The 16848-nt window shown below is 44.3% G+C and overlaps 1 protein-coding gene across 1 annotated transcript in view; it reads left to right on the top strand.

Annotated features, from left to right (window-relative positions):
- Positions 1-4322: 4322 nt before the first annotated feature.
- The window catches only part of GALNT9 (polypeptide N-acetylgalactosaminyltransferase 9), a gene marked incomplete at both ends in the record, with an annotated part of 126299 nt that continues 113773 nt past the window's right edge, over positions 4323-16848 (top strand). The window contains one exon of the mRNA XM_082293783.1: positions 4323-4563. Within this exon, the coding sequence (XP_082149909.1) occupies positions 4323-4563 (241 nt within the window). The remainder of the gene's footprint in view (positions 4564-16848) is intronic.

The following is a 16848-nucleotide window of genomic DNA, read 5'->3' as shown; positions in this document are numbered from 1 at the left end:
GGCTGGTTTTCTTGCTGTTTTCTTCTAAGTAAGTAGAAAAGTAGAAAATGAAGTAGAAAAATGTTAGGTTATATTAAAACTCTAAGCAAAGTGCTGGCAAATACAGTTGGGGTTTCACTGGGAAAATGGCAGGTGATGTCTGTGTGTGAAAAAATACAGCTGGAATCTACACTGGCATAATATTTTGTCTGTGGTGTCTTTTTCTTTCTTTAAAGCTGGTGTTCAAATATTTTAAACATCAAAGTCTTCCCTTCTACACATTATTCATTCTTGCAAATGTCTCATATCATGCAGTAGGATGATCAGAAAGGTATGTCTCTTTAGATATGGTAAATCAATCTTGTCCTTTTGGAAAAGTGGTTGGGAATGATTTTATGGTTATTAACTTGAATTCAATATTTTTTTTCAACCTAGACTTTTTAAAATTCAAAAAACTTTCAAGCAACTTTTCAATCATCCCCTTCTTGCCTTTTTTCAAAAGTAAAATCTTACTTTTTTGTTTCATCAGCCAATTCCTTCATCTCGTTTAAAATGAAACTCAACATAAAACACCTCAAAGAAAATTGAAACTCACTGGTTATCTGAGTATGCACCCACCATAGCTGGGACTGAAGGCATGGTGCCTCCAAGGGTTCCACCATAGGGATGGCACTTAGACATGGTCCCTTTTAGTACATTTTTCTGAGGACTTTTTGGGAAAACTGGAACTTGAGAATTGTCCAGATGATGGTGGGTATCTTGGTCATACTCAGTTGCTGCACAATCTACAGATTTCAACAGCTGGCTAAAACAATGTGTATTGGTTGAGGTTAGTAGCTCCAAATAAAGTGAGGTCAGATTGACTTGGAGTCTGCTGCCTTGAGGAGCTGCATGATGGACTCTGCAGATAATGGCTGTAAGATGGATGCTTTACTAATTTTCTTTTCAAAATATTTTAGTTCCATGTTGCTTTCAATGAAACTTTCTGTCTCATACCTCAGTAGCTAAGTAGAACAGGATTTTAAATGCAGAAGCAGCTGAAGTTTTCCTCTGTATCAACATCTTCGTGCCAAGATGGAGCATTCTGCAGTAACCAGGAGTCAAAAGAAGCAAATATAACTGTTGCAAGATCAACTTTGCACAAGACCAAGCACAGCTTCAAGGAGAGCCCCAGACAACAGCAAGGTTTGGTTTCACACGCTGCTGCTACCATTACAGCCTCAGCTATCTGACAGCCCAGTAGCAGCTCAGAAGTGCCCCAAGGCAATAAATCATCTTTGCTGCGTTTGGGGAGATGCCTGTGGCAGGTGGATATTTCAGAGTGCTGACTGGCTTTCCAGAGCCCTTACCTCTGGCTGTTTGACATCCCTTTCATCTGCAGCCAGCTGTCCTTTGTCCAGGTGTTCCCTTTGGCTGAGCACAGTGGGAGCACAGCAATGTAGAGTGTGGTCACCTGTGGGCTGACATTTGAATGCGAGAGAGAGAGAGAGAAACTGGATTTGTGGTTTGGAATGGGATCCCAGCATTGCCTCTGGCTTGTTCCATTGATTGGAAACACGCTAGCAATGCCTTCCCATGATCTCCATTTGTAGGATGGGAAGAAAAATTGGAGCTTGACCCTTTTGGGCAGGAAACAGTGGCTTCAGCTCAGTGCTGTTTGTGTGAAAATATTTCAGTGCCTTTTTTGTTTGGTTCCAAGGAAAAAATAAAATATCATGAAATTTGATCATGAAATTTTTCCAGAAACACTTCTGCTGTCCTTCAGTCAGCTCTAGTATGTCTTTTGCAACTTGCTTTGAGATGTCTGAAGGAAAAGTGAGCTATACAAACTAGCTACTATTTGAGTGATACTGGGTGAGGTTTCAGCCATGTGAACATAGTCTGTGGTGAGCACAGAAGAACATGAGAATATTTTAAGCTGACCATTTAAGAACATTTACTTAGGTCAAAAAGTGGTTTCCTTTAGCTAAGCCAGTCATGGGTGAAATCATGTCTGTGAAAGCCAGTTTAAAACTGCAGCGGTGCAAAAAATCCTCATCAAAACTTGGGAAGTTCTCTGAGAAATTTGAAGGTGTTTTACAAGCCTTGGGACAAACTATAAACTCATGTCAGAATCCAAACTGAATTCTTGTGGCCAGCTTGTGAACTTGGGGTTGATAATGGAAATACGGATGTAACAGATTCTTAACCATATCAAGACCAGCAGGTGTTGCTATAATATATTAAATGCTGTGGAGCCATCAAATAAGCTGCACTGGAGCATTAGTTGAATATTTTCTTAAACCAAATGGTTATTTGCTAGGAAAATGTAATGCTGTGAGAGATTTACAATAAAAATACTACTGAAATAATCAAAGCACTGGAAAATTTCCAATTCTGAGCTGCTTCTGCTCAGGGACTAAGAGAGTTTTGCTATACCTTGAGTGGAGGATCTGATCCTGCACCTAAGGCATTATTTGTGTTTAAGAATGTAATGTAATGTAGGAAATAACTAAATCCTGGACATATTTCCATAGAGACACACCTGTTTGGAAAAGATGACACTGCAGAAACTTGTGGCATCTGCTTCCAGGGATAAGATTAGATGATGGTGAAACTCCAGTCTAGGTTTTTTCTGCTTTGCTGATCTCCTCAATGCAGGTCTAACTGGTGATCCTGAAAAGACAAGGGAAGAATTCCTCTAGGACAGAAACACATCTTCTCAAAGAAACTGTACCCTCAGGGGCCTTGCAGAAGGTGAGCAGCAGGAGTGCCAGAAGTAGGACCAGCCGTGGAGAATTTATATCTCAGGAAAACCTGAGCAGGACTTACTAAGTTTCAATGAATTCAGGGAGGTTGTAGCTTTTGCTGGACTTTGAGTTGGCAGCTCCTGAAACCAAGAAGGAAGGATGAAAGGAAAAAAAAAATCCCAGAACCAGGATATATCCTACAGTATGTGACCCTCTAAGTGAGATGGGTATATCTTTTTATATAAAAGAAGGATCACTGTGAACATGAATGGAGAAGGTGTTGAAAGGGCATATTTAATGCCTGTAGGTGTTGAGATTAAAGAGTTAATGGTTTTGACCTGAGAGATTATCAGTTTAGACTAGATATAAAGAATAAATGTTTTATGATAAGGGTGGTAAAATGCTGGCATAAGTTGCCCAGAGGGCTGGTGGATGCCCCATCCCCGGACACATTTGAGGTCAGCTCAGACAGAGCTCTGAGCAACCTGATCTAGTTGAAGATGTCCCTGCTCACTCCAGAGGGCTTGGAGCAGATGGGCTTTTAAACGTTTCTGCCAACCTAAACTATTCTGTGTGTCTGTATTTCTATGGATGCTCGGCAAGAACTTCTCTTGCCTGTGCATGTGGTCCCAACCATGTCATTTCCATGTAGGATCCCAAGCCAGTGTTTGTACTCGGGCTGCTGGGAAACCCACGGAGCTGAGTGCGTTACCAGCTCTCCCTCTTGCTGGGAGCGTCTGAACTTGTTTCAGCTCTTTTCCACCAGTGAGACGGGTGGGGCATCACCTCCCCTCCAGGGCTGCACCACAGCCAAGGACACCTTCGTCCTGCCGCCCTCAGGAGCTGCCCGTAGCGATGCTCGGGCAGGACAAGCGCTCTCCAGGTGGGCAGCGGCGACAAAATGGCCCCTGGCGCGTTCCGCGGGCGAGCAGCGCGCAGCTCCCTCGGCGCTGAGCCCGCGGCGGTGGCGGGGCCGCTCCGCAGGGCGCGGACGCGGGGCGGGCGAGGCGGGGCGGGCGGCGCGGCTCCGTCGTGTGCATGTAGATGAGATCCCCCGGAGCACGTCACTCCGCACCGGCGCTCTGCGTTTGGGGCGGCGGACAGCGAGCGAGGGCGGGCGAGCGGGAGCCGCCGGAGGAGCAGGAGGAGGAGGAGGAGGAGGAGGCTCGGCGGAGGCTCGGCGGAGCAGCAGCGCTCGGCCCCGCTCCATGCCGCCCTGCCCGCCACGGCGCGGGCCCCGCGGGGCGACGGCGGGCGCGGGGCGGGGAGCGGCGCGGCGGTGCTGAAGGACAGCTCCGCTCCCCTGGGCTCCGCTCCCCTGGGCTCCGCTCCCCTGGGCTCCGCTCCCCTGGGCTCCGCTCCCCTGGGCTCCGCTCCTCTGGGCTCCGCTCCCCTCGGCTCCGCTCCCGTCAGCTCCGCTCCCCTCGGCTCCGCTCCCGTCAGCTCCGCTCCCGTCAGCTCTGCTCCCCCCGGCTCCGCTGCCTTTGGCTCCGCTGCCCCGGCCCCGCTGCCCCGGCCCCGCTCCGCGCTCCGGGCGCGCCCCTCGCCGGGTGGCCGCGGGGCCGCCGCTCGCCGCGCCTGGATGCGCCCCCCGCCACCGCGCCCGCGGCTCCCATGGCGGTGGCACGGAAAATCAAAACTTTGTTGACGGTGAACATCTTGGTCTTCGTGGGCATCATCCTCTTCTCCGTCTACTGCAGGATCCAGGACCGCTCCCAGGAGCTGGTGCAGATCGTCCGGAGCGCGGACCGCCGGGCCAGGAGCCGCGGCGCCAAGGTGGGCAGCCTGGCCGACAGGGAGTCCATCCTGCAGCGCCTGGACCACCTGGAGGAAGTGGTCTACAACCAGCTCAATGGTACGAGGGGCGGGGAGGGGACGTCCTGTGCCCCCGGAAGGGTGCTGCAGGCTGGACAAGAGCCCCCAAAGTGTTCCCCCGCTGGGGAGGGGAGCCCGGGCACCGATCTCACTGACCCCAGCGCTGAAGTGCTGAAAACCCAGGGGAAGAGAGGGTGCAGGGTTTTGCTGGAGGGGTTCGTTGAACCTCCCATCACCAGCACCCTGCCTCTCTGCCAACTCTTGGTCCGAAGTCAGGACTTCCTCAATAGATACAAAGTTAAGGAGGCTGACGTTTAGGGGTTTCAGGATCAGAGGAAGTCCCTACGAACTGTTAGTAGGTTTTACAGTTTGCCTGGATATATTAACTCCGCATAGGAAGTTGTTTGTATAGCAAATACCCTGTTAGGTTATAGCTGGAAGTCATATACTTGGTTTCAGAACTCCTTTAAAAACATTCTGCTGAGTTCTTACATTGTGCACCATTAATGGTCTGTTTAAACAGAGCACCCATATGCTTCCTAAATGATTTTGCCACTTAAATTTGTTATTGTCATTGATGAGGAGGGGAAGCATCCACTAATTCGTTTTACGACTTACCATTCTCATTCACCAGCCTTGAAAAATATTGCTAGGTAAGCAAAGAACCTTTTCATGGTAGTTAAAACAGGCTAAGCCATCAAAGTTGTTATAGGACAGATAACATTTCATATAGAAACTAATTCTTCAAAACAAGTGCATTTGTATTTGCATAGATTTTTGAAGTTCTAAGTGTGAGACATCAAAGAAATAAGTATGTGGTTAAATACAGCAGTGTTTTGGACAAGAAGAGGCTGAAGGAGTGAACTTCTGCATGAAATTAGAATATAAATGTAACATTTAGTGTTTCTCACCAAATAAAATTTCCAGTGTAAATATGTTTAAGTAGAGCAAATGTGCTTCTGGGCTGCTTGTGGAAATCCTAACTCATAACATTGATTTAAGAAAGGCTACTGTAGTCTCAAAATGCAGACGAATAGGCGGGTTAGCATAAAGTATGTTTCCTATTACTACTTTGTGAATGAATGTATAAATCTAAGTAAGTTGGGCTGTTATGGTAATACACAGCTTGTGCCAGCAAGTGTTAGAGAACAGGCATCCCCTTACGTTCTCCTCTGGATAAACAGGACAGACAGAGGGGGAATGTGGAGTGTGGAGTGTGTCCCAAACCCACACATTCAGGAATGAGAGAGAAAGTGTCAACAGCTGTGCTTTCTAACCATATTTTGGAACAGTTTTGAAGAATGTAGGATTTAAGAGGAAAAACCTTCTCGTGAATTCCACAAAGCCACAAAGTTCCCAAACTAAATCAGATTGCTCTGCAAGATACATCCATTGCAGCTCAGTGAAGGGGGGGTTTTTTTGGCCCAAAATGGATTTGTTCTTGATGTTGTTCATGGGGGGGACTTTGGGTAGGATTTTCCTGTGCTGTGTTCATCTCAGCATAGCACCCCCTGGAGAATCAGCAGGAGTCCTTAACGTGCTAGGAAGGCACCACTGCACACAATGACTGGAAGTTCCCTGTAAAGTATGCCTCTACTTTGGGAACTATTTTCTTCATCTTCTTTAATTTCATTTATTGGATATGGAACTTCATAGTGAAATTACTTGAAATTAGTGCTGTGTTGTTTCTTCAGGTCCTATCAAACACTGCAGGCAGTTTTCTTTTCCTGAAAGTTCTTGCACAGGAAAATATAGAAAGTTTTTCAAGCAGACCTGTTCAAATTTCCTATTTATTTCCCTTTAATTTCTCTCTGATGTGTTTGGTGGGGGTTTTTTCATTACACAGTGGTACATTATCACAGATTAATTAATTATTTCATCATCATTCTGAAAAAAACCTTTTTTTTCCTCCCACCCTGTTTCAACAAAAGCAAAAAGTCCTAAGAAATTAGGAGGTGCTCCACTGAAATGATCAGAGTTGCATTGCTGTAAGTAAATCAGCATCAAGCATCTCTGTTTGGGTTTAGCTCACTGGTATTCTGTTTTTAATACCATGACTCATTATTTATGCCATTAATGAGCATAATGCTGCTCTGGCAGCACTGGCATTTGGAGGAGCCTGTCTGACAGGGCTGTGCTGTGTCACACAGCAAGGCTGGTGTTACACAAACACTCCATGTGCTCTGGAGCTCTGCAGCGTCACCTGAATGTTGAGTAAGGTTCTCAGACCCTGTCCTGTACATGCTGCCTGATCACAAGGTTAGAGAGCCGACTGAGGCTGTCTTGGATGTTACTTTCTCATAAGGTGGGTCAAAGTCACTTCTATATGGAGAGACAGACACAGATAGACAGATTTTATTCAGGAGGAATACGAGTTCCTTGCATACCCAGAACCCCTCAAAGCACCAGGAGGCTGAGTCCAGCTCAGTGTTATCATTGCAGCAGGTCAGCCCAGCCCAGTATTTCAGTTTTCTGCTCTTGGTTGTTTCTGTTTGAGATCAGCAAATTTAGAGCTACCTCTTAAGTATATTTCTGGTAATAACATCTCAGTGTTCTTTTATTTCATTTTTCTTTTCTATTCAGATGAGACCTGAACTCCTAAGACTTACTTGGATGTTTTAGGGACTCTGTTGATGATCCAGTGCAATAAAAAGTCACTCGGTGAGAGACCAGCCCTGCAGCTGCACAGAATTTTGTTTCTGTCACACATATTTGTTTACATACAATCAAGGAAATGTTATTGAGAAGTGTGTACCTTCTGCAAGGAAAATAAACACAGGCAGTAACATTACAAATGTATAAAGAGGCAATCCAAGACTGATCACTTGAGAACTCGTTAACTTTTCAGTCTGGATAAAATCTGTGAGTGCAGTGCCTGTGGAGGTGAGTGCAGGATGCAGAGGACCATGCATGAAAGTCAGGAGAAAGCTGCTCTTTGTGATTATCTTTGGCAGATCAAGAGTTTTTAGAATAGGATGAATGAGAATTGCCATGATTCCCTGCAGAGTTGTGCAGACATACACCCAAACAATAGTTTTCATTTGGCTCGTGCTCTGGTTTTTTATCAACTTGGGAGAAATAGTATTTCTGAAAGCTTTCTTTTCACTCAGCTGCTGCTGGGTTTGGTGGAAGCAAATGAGCGGAGCATGTAAAGGGAAAGGAAAGCAATGAAACGTGTCTGTGGAATTTTCTTGGTCAGACTTTGTATTACCTCCTGATGCTTGACCTTGGGTACAATGTTTCTTTTGAAAAATTGAGTTATTATGGATGTCGTTGAGCAATCCATATATCTTTTTTTTCTTTTTTTTTTTTTTTTTTTTTTTGCTGTGGTATTGCTATTGATGGGTATATTTTATTGTCATTCAACATAGAACTAATGCTAGCTAGACTTGGTAGCAATTCATTAAATGGCATAATGATAACACCTTGGCATTTTTTTCCTTTGCCTTTACTTTTTTTGTAAAGGGGAAAAATTAAAAAAAGGATTTAGTTGACTGAATTTTTTCCCCTAATCAGTTTTACATCTAAGTCTGTTGCTAATGATTTGCCATAGAGGATAAAGAATTTTTGATGCCCCAAGTAGAGCATAACCTTTCATGCCAAAAGCAGTTGAAGGTCAGACTACCATTTCAGTCTAATTGCCTTTTTCCCTTTTCACTGTCTCTTTCCAGTAATACACAACAATCAATACAGCATGTAATTAGATTTCATTCAATCTGCAAAGATTAAGAGAGCTTTCATCTTCTCATTATGTATTCTCACATCATGTCTTCCTACCCATGTCTTCTACACTAGACCCCTTTGACCTGATCTGTTTTAGATGTGGAGGGATAAGTTGGGAGTATTCCCTTGAATTTGACAGGTTATCATTCGTTACACATCATAATTTGATTTTGCTCTCTTTGGGAAGATTAAATGCGATAGTAATTTCCAGTGTGATAAATGGGGTTTACATTACATATGCATTTCATGGAGAAGGCTGGGGGAAAAAGTGGACAATTCACATAATTGCAGCACAGAGGCTTAAAAGGATGGAAATAGCTGGTCCTGGATGCAGAGTACTGATTCCTGCTGACTGGGACTCCTGATTTTTAGAGTGCACTGGAAGCCAAGTGATTGCATTTAGAATTCTTCCTGGCAATCTGCATAGGTAAAAGTTACAGTAGTATTTTTTAAAGGACAGTTTATTCTTCATAAGCTTGGGACTGGTTGAAAACGGGTCCAAATTTCCATATTTGAAAGTAGGGTTGGGAACAGGCTGCAAGTGAGTCATGTGAATGTCCACATCAGCTTTGACAAAAAAGCAGTTTTACAGCTGGCAGCTCTCAGCTGAAGAGCAGTTCCTTGGCAGAGGAGAGAGGTAAAGCCACACATGCATGGGTCACATTTAGTGTGACAGCAGTTTTGTACCAATGAAACTGCACCTTCTCATACCCACACATTTTCTAACTATTTCTATTTTAGGTGGTTATGGTCTGCTGCTAACATAAATAACTCCAGAAGTATCTGCTCGCTTGTGGGCTCTGCTCTTAGCCCTGTGCTTTCCTTATCTCAGTGAGGGTCTTATCTTCACGTGGTCTCATTATCAGGACATTTTTAAAGAAATGCAAGGTTGGGCCTCATGAAGGCAGGAGTGAAAAAAATACTAACTTCTTGGGTTTTTTCTTTTTTTAAGTTAGGCTGCCATTTCTTGGTTTACCACACAGTATTTTCTATTGTGCTGGGTCACTTTCTCAACTTTGGGTAAGTCACCATTGCTACAGGCCTGACCTTCTGTAGTGCAAAGTGATGGTCAAGTCCAAAAGACTGATTTCCCCATCACACCTGCTTTAGTTGTGTTAGTCTTGATTTATGTAGCTGAGGGGATTCACAGTCAGTGCTTTCAGGAAGGTGAAGATTTCATTCCCTAAAACAACAGAAGGAAAATGTAATGAGCCAATATTTAGATAGTGTCTATATAAACATAAGGTAATATTCAAAATAATATTACTCTATTTAGGCACTTTAGGAAGAAAAGTTCTAGAAGTTTAGTTAAAAAAGAGGGCAGCTCCCTTTTGTAAAACAGGCAAAATTGCACTCAGCTCTGAAAAATATTGACAAATACAAAAAAAAAAGTCTCAATTCTAGCAGGACATCAGTGATTTTAATGCCTTTCCCTGTACTCTGTGTTTCATATAGTGGTAACTATTCTTTATGTAATGTTTCTGCTTTTTGCCTTTGTAACTGGGAAGAAAGCTTATTTTGACAGGAAAAAAAAAATCATGTGGTAATTTTATCATTGACTCATTTGTGTGGAACTTGAATCATTTGTACCCTATGAGATTAAAAGCAAAGTTTACAGAGGCAGAAAGGAAACCTTTGACTGATGTTGTTTTTGTTGCCTTTTCAGCTGTATTCCAGTTCAGTATCTTTCCATTTCTTTGTACATGTAGCTGGAATTGGAAAAGCAAATATGGGTCTCTCATCTTCCCAGAGAAGAGCTGCAGTGTGGTGGTTGAAAACCTGGCTTTAACTTAATACCCTTGATAGAGAGAGGTGGAGTTGGTTTTTTGAGTTTAGGGGGTTTTATTGTTTGTTTGTTTGTTTGATGTTTTAGTAAATAAAGGCAGGTAGCAGTTAAACCAAGAGCACCGTTTAAGAATGAGGTTCCAGACACTGAATGTGTGGCACTTCTCCAAGGAAATACTAAGATTTATGAAAGGAAGGAAAATAAATGAGTCATGTTTTATAAATTGGCCTTTTTTTAATGCCCCTCTCTAACTTTACTAACGGGCACTCAGTTTCTCTCAGTATACTTGGCATACTTTTTTATTATGGTTGTTGTTGTTTGTGGGGTTTCTCTTGGTAGTCATTACCATCATTTAGTTTAAACCAACACACTGAAGGAGAGAAAAAAAGAAAAAAGAAGAAAATAAAAAGAGCCTGTGATGTTCTGGATAACAGGAAGGAAGAGAGCCAGTAACAGCAGAGCAGCTTCCAACCTTGTTGTAGTCCTATTGATCAAAACTGTCCTCTGAAATAAGACACCTCCAGTTCCTGAGAGTGAAAGCCAGAGAGATCCTCCCAGTGACCCAAAGTCATCTTCTCCTGAGAGCACAAAGCTAAAGCAGCCAAATACTAATTGGATGTGTCTGCTTTTCCTAAAACTCATAGCTGTGGTGCCATGGAAGTGGCTGTGAATATCTGAAAGCCTCATATGTGGAGGCAAAACCCGTTTCTAGGACAGTAGGGCAGATGCAAACAGATTAAAAACTGTCTGCCTGCCCTAGAGTTTTATCCTTTCAGGTGTTTTGGAATATCTAGGTTCCCCAGACAGTTATGAAGTCAAGATGCACCACAACTGGCACTTGCTGGTTACTCAGAAAGTCCTGTAGGAGACAAAAAGAGTGTAAGGCCATCTCCTGAGCCAAGATTTCTTGACTTACGCAACAGACGGCAGCAATCAGGAAGCAGCAAGATGCAGCTTGGTCTAGGGCCCTCTGTTTTAGCTGGGGTTACTCTGAGTTTAAACACACGTGGTGCTGCTGGGGATGAAGGTGACAACCCTGGTTCCATCAGTTATTTCTCAGTTGGATCTGTTGGGCTTTCAAATTCTTGTTTCTTGAAGTGATGTCACACCCGTGATCTGGTGTAGGTCCAAGTGAAGTAAGCTCTGTGTGTATGTTCACATCTGCAGATGTCCAAGGAAGGGACAAGGAAGGAGCTGAGTTCTGCTGTCTTATCCCTGTGATTTGATGCTCTCCTCCCACAGTGAGGGAAGGGGGCTTGTGCTTCTGCAGTTCTTTGCACTAAGTTTTTATTTCACCTGGTTTAACTAAGTTGGACTCATTGCTGTGCATGGAAAGACAGTACAGCAGCACCTTTGGTGGGAAACCCAGCAGAACGGATGCTCCAGAGGAGCTCTCACACCAGTTTCCTACCCCTCTTACTGCACTTGTCAGGTCATTTCATTTCTGAACAATTCTGTGTTTGTGTTTAATTTACTTGGATGACTTGTTCTGAAGCATCTTCTCCCAAACCAAGGATGAGCCTGGGGCCATGAGTTGGTTTGTATCCTTGTTGAGGCAGTCCTTAGTGAAACAGTGCAGTAGAAAAGGGCTGGTTTTGAGAATCTCAGACAAATGGCAAAAGACCTAATTTTTTTGGTTTTGTTTTTTTTTTTTTCCTTCAAGTTATGTCCTTGATTACTGGCTTTGAAGGAGAGTCCAAGGGCAGCAGCAGGGTAGAGAGCTGAGGAGACAATAGAGTGATTCTGCTTTGTCATCATGCGCAGTGTGGACGCAGAGTTCTCTTGGGGGCTGAAGAGTTGTTGAAGTAAATGAGCAAAACGTTTTTAGAGAAGGTGAGAATATAGATTTCTGAATATCTTAAGCCTTGCACCACCTCCTATGGAGCCATTCTCTAGAAGCACTTTCACATGCCACCAGTCTGATTTATCCTTTTAATACATGAGCTGTGATTTGCATGTCATCCTGGGAGAATGGGCAGTGCTGAAGAAAACTAAACCAAGGAAAAGGTTTTTAAAATACCTTCTCTTTAAGTAGCTTTCTGCTACTTTAAAGCAGTTCTGTCAGGCAGAGATATTTGATGCCAAAATACTACAGGAGAGCATTATCTGTTTCACAGCATAATGCTTGGAATTCCAGTGTTGGGAATCACATTTAAATAACCAGGATTTGGTGGATGAGGATACAAAGGAACATGCTTGGCCTCTGGGATTCTTTAGTGTGCATTTGCTTCAGTCCCAACCTCCTGGGCTGCGTGTTAGAACAGCAAGCCCAAGAGGCTGCTGCAACACCAGGATCTCCCTTGGGCTGAACAGCCCCTGTAAAATGGCACAGCACTGGCACAAGCCTTGCTCTCCCCCCACAGATTCCTGACCCTCCTTCCCCTGTGCAAAGCCAAGACAGGTGTGTGGAAAGAAGCTGCTGGTGTAAAGGCCTGTGTTACCTGTGTGCCACTGGGCTCTGCTGCCATAGGATTCATAGCACAGAGCTGGTCTCTCTGGGATTCCCAGTGTGTTACTGGGTTTTGTTGCTGAGGTGCTGTTGAAATTCATGTCTGTGATTGAGTCAGCAGTTGTGTTGAGTTGGGAATGCAAGCCAGGTACAAAAGTGACAGTGCTTTCTAAGCAAAGTGCAGGTGCTGCCAGCCCTGCTGTGCTGGAGCAGTGTGTGGGGTGACAGACACTGCTGGCTGCACGGGATGACTGCCTCAAGTAGGTTTTTATGACTGCAGCAATGATTCAAATTCTCCTCAGCTCACCCGTGCACTTAGTCCTGCTGAAACCAGTTGTCTAAATTAATCTTTGCTATTGATCCAGAGGTATCAGCACAGTCAGTAGTTATCAGTACAGTTAACTCCAGTAGTAAATTTGGCCAGCTGAAGGCATTTTTGCCACAGGATGAGCAAGAGATTTGGTAGTCATGATGATGTATATGTCGTAGAAAGGATGAAGTCTTGCTGTGTCCCTGTACTACTTCAGCATGGTTGAGAACAGGGTCCTTCCTCCTTGAAGCTTTTGGACAGATTCCCCTTTCTAGTAGAGCTTTGGTGAACTTTGTGTTCCTGCCTCTGACTCCTAATCCTGGGGGCTCCAGTTTTTTCTGTGTTTGTGCTGTTTGGCTCCAGTTGGCATTTTGCAGAAAGGAGTTCTCAGACCAGGTCAGATTAGCGCTTCATCGTGGCTCCCTTGCCAGAGGCACTGCAGGACCATTTGCAAAGAAAAAGGGGTTTTTTTGCATAGGAGCTCATTTTTCTTGGAAGATATCCATGAAGACAGCTGGAAAGCCCTTTCCTGCAATACTGGGAAAGTTTGCTGCTTCATTTTTTTCTTCCTCTAGCATTTTTGGTAGGGTGGTGGGGTTAATTGGTTGTTTTTCATTTGGATTTTTTATGCTGGTTTTGTATTTTATTTGGCAATGGGGCCTTACTGCCCTTTTAGAAATTGAGTTTATTTTTTCTACAGCTTTCACATGCCTCTAGGATGAGCAGCTTTTGTAAATAAAAATGTATTTTTTGTTATATTAACTCATTTTCAAGCAAGCCTTGTGTTGTAGGAAAGATTGGTGGTATTCTTTCCTGTGCATGCTGAACTGAAGGCAGTGATAAGACTAAAAATATCCCCAATTGAAATAGCATTGTATAACCCATAGGTTAGTTTTCCTCAGGATGAAAATTTGCAGTTTCTCTATAGATTCCTTGTAAGACAGATTTCTGGTCATGCAGCCATGTGTAAAATGAGGCTACTGATAGCTGCAAAGTTCTGTATCTGCAGAACTCAGCCCCACTGGTGTCTGCCACGAGCAGAATTCAGCTGGTGGCCGATGCTGACACCCACTGCTCTGGTCTGAGCTGAGGGTGAGTGCTGGGTGTGTTACCAGCACTGCACTGCAGGTGCAGAGCAGGGACCAGGCACTGTTCTCACCTCTAATAGGAAAAACAGGCTCTCCAGCACAGAGCTGTTAATCCTAAAACCTGCTGATGGATTGCAGGTGGCTCCACGTACCAGATGGGAGTGGAGTGTGAGGGGAGGGCATGTTGGAGTTATTAAACAGCCTAATGCCCAGCTGCTGAAAGAGTTGATGCTTTCAACTTCCACAAGCAATGAGTGGGTTTGGCTTGGAAAAATGGGTGGTTGGGTGGCTTAGGTGTGAGCCTGTGCTGGCCTTGGGTTTGGAAACCACTTTGGTTTTGGTAGTACTGTTACATAATTTCTATGTCACATGGAGAATCCCCAGGACCCAGGTCTGTGGATTTAGGCTGCTGACTCAAAAACCATCACAGGGATGTGGGCAGCCAAATTCTCCACTGGAGCCTGCTTTATGTATTTCTTCCAGGTGACCAGTTGTTTCTACCACTCTTTAATGAACTTTTGCATCTGCCAGAAGTTGCAACTTTCTCAGCAGTTGAAAAATGTCTTTTGCTTATTCACTGCTAGTATTGTAAGGAGCAGTGAAAATGTTTGCAGGTTTTAATTATAAATGTCACATATTTCTTCAATTTAATATTTGGCAAACTCACTCAACACATCCTTTCTGGGGTGCTCCTTTAGGCACGGACATGACCATGTCAGCACCTCCACTGAACACTTCACCCTCAGCTATTCCAGCTCTGAACACACAAACTCAATAATCTTTCATTTTAGACCTGTGCCAGCCCGAGCCTCCTCCTGAAATAGATCCATCTGGCTCAATGTGTTTCCATTCAACAGAAAATTAATTCTGGAAGGGAAGTGGCTTTTATAATGCTTGTATCCAGTGGGGTTATATGTAAAACCTTCTGCTTCCTGAAAGAGTCAGCTTGGTATGGGTCCCATATACTCAGCTATGTTGCCGTTTCAGGCCCACATCACTCAAAGCCAGGCTGCAGAGAGCCCTCTCAGATGAGGTCATGGAAGGAAGAATTTCTTCTGTGATTCACTCTGAACCTGATCTGCCTAATAACTGGATTCTTTGTCTCCCTCTTTCTGTCACACATTAAAAAGTTCACAGAGTGAGAATATTCAGTCTTCTTTACACAATGGGAAGAGCGAACAAAAGATGTGCGCAAATGGAGGAGAAATATTTATGAGGGAACAAAGACATGGCCTCAACTTTGAAGCCAGGATGGAGCAGCCCAGCACGCCAAGGGACACGGGCTAAGTGATGCAGCCCTCGCAGAAGGAGCTGATCACTGCACAAGGATTTTTGCATATGTTACAGGACTACTTGTTTAGGCATCTCTCAGCCTTTAATCATGCTGACAAGAAGCTGGAGCACAGAGTCTTGGAGACACAGTGGAGCCTGTGGAAGAATGAGGCCAGGGTGAAATTTTTCTTACTGCAGTTGCTTATAGTTGATGGAAGTGCTCATGGGATGAATGAACTGAGGTCAGGGTCTGTGCCCAACTCATGGCAGAACTGCTCTAGCCCTAATAAGGAGAGGTGGAGCTCCCCTTGGCAGCACCATGCAGGACAGGTCACTTTGGGAAAGCCCATAGCACAGTTTGACAATGCATCTTAACATGGAGTGTCGATACCTATTGTGGACCAGTTTCGAGGGAGAGAAGCTCTTGCATGGCTTCCTGATGGCACTGAGCAGCAAAGTCAGAACCCAAAGGACACGACAGCTCATGCAGGATCAGCACCAATTAGACATGACTAGGCAGTGCTCTGTGTGAGGGCAGGCTGACACATTGTACTGTCATAAAACAAAATGGTATTTCTGGATGGAAATTCATTGTAGAAACAGAAATCAGCCTATAGGCTTCTGGATTTGTCCCTGAGCTGGAAGAAGATGCCTCTAATCTGTTTGATGGGTGATATTGCATGCCTGTGGGCTCTCAGCCTCAGCATATGGTTGTGAAACTAGAGGTTGATTATTTTCAAAAGTATTTAAACAGATATTGAACTGAAAAATTTCCTGTTAAAAAGAGAAAGAGAGGTTCTGTTTGCTCCTCTGCTCATGAGGCTTTGTGGGTTTGGGATCATATCTTACTTTATATTCTTTTCAAAGGTAGGGAGGGAAAAGCACTCCTACTATAAGCAATCAGAAGGATTAATTTCTTAATAAATTTCCAGGGGAAACAGGCAGAGCTGCATGGAGTGGGGTGCCCTGCTGTCATGGTGCCTCACCTCTGTGTTCTCCCTTTCCAAGGGTAGAAGTGCTAATCTAGCAAGTCAGGCCTTTCCATGTAAATTTTCTTTAACATGAGAAAGTAGTTTTAAATAGGATCCCACACATACCTCATTATTTCAGTAGGAATCCCCTAATCTGTGACCAAAAAACACACTCTTTTATCACTAACCCTGGTTCTCATCACTGCCAGTAACACCTGACTAGAAGCAGAGTGTGTGAGCTCACAGAAACTGGAACTGGGGGCAGAAGGAGCAGCTCCAGTGCTGGGGTCAAGAAAATATTTTGAGCTGCTGAAATACAAGTCCCAGGCTCAGGAGACCTGGCCTTCATTTCCAGGGGGGCCATCCTGTGCTCTTCACCCTTGGGGACAGCCTATCTCTCCTCCCCTGCTCCCCTCCCCTTAGCTGTGTCCTCAGGTTAACTTTGTGATCTTGTTAATCAATGGTCTGTATGACTGCCAGACTGCCAACAGACCTAGACACCTAGTAATTAACACATTTAATCCTAAAAATATGTGTTTAGCTCCTTGAGCAGCTAAACCAAGAAAACTGACTTTCTTGTGGCTTGGCATCCCACAAGTGAATTCTTGGGTGGTCTCTAACAGCTCCAAGAGGTCTCTTGTGTTTGATCTTTCACCAAACCTCTTCTCCCAGGAGGAGCATTTTAATGGCACTTTCTTCCCAGGTGTTGGCTTCTGTGGCACTCAA

Source organism: Coloeus monedula (assembly GCF_965178545.1).
Source record: "Coloeus monedula genome assembly, chromosome: 18".
In the NCBI taxonomy this organism is placed as follows: domain Eukaryota; kingdom Metazoa; phylum Chordata; class Aves; order Passeriformes; family Corvidae; genus Coloeus; species Coloeus monedula.
The sequence above is the reverse complement of the archived record's forward strand: the minus strand, read 5'-3'. Positions and strand labels throughout refer to the sequence as shown.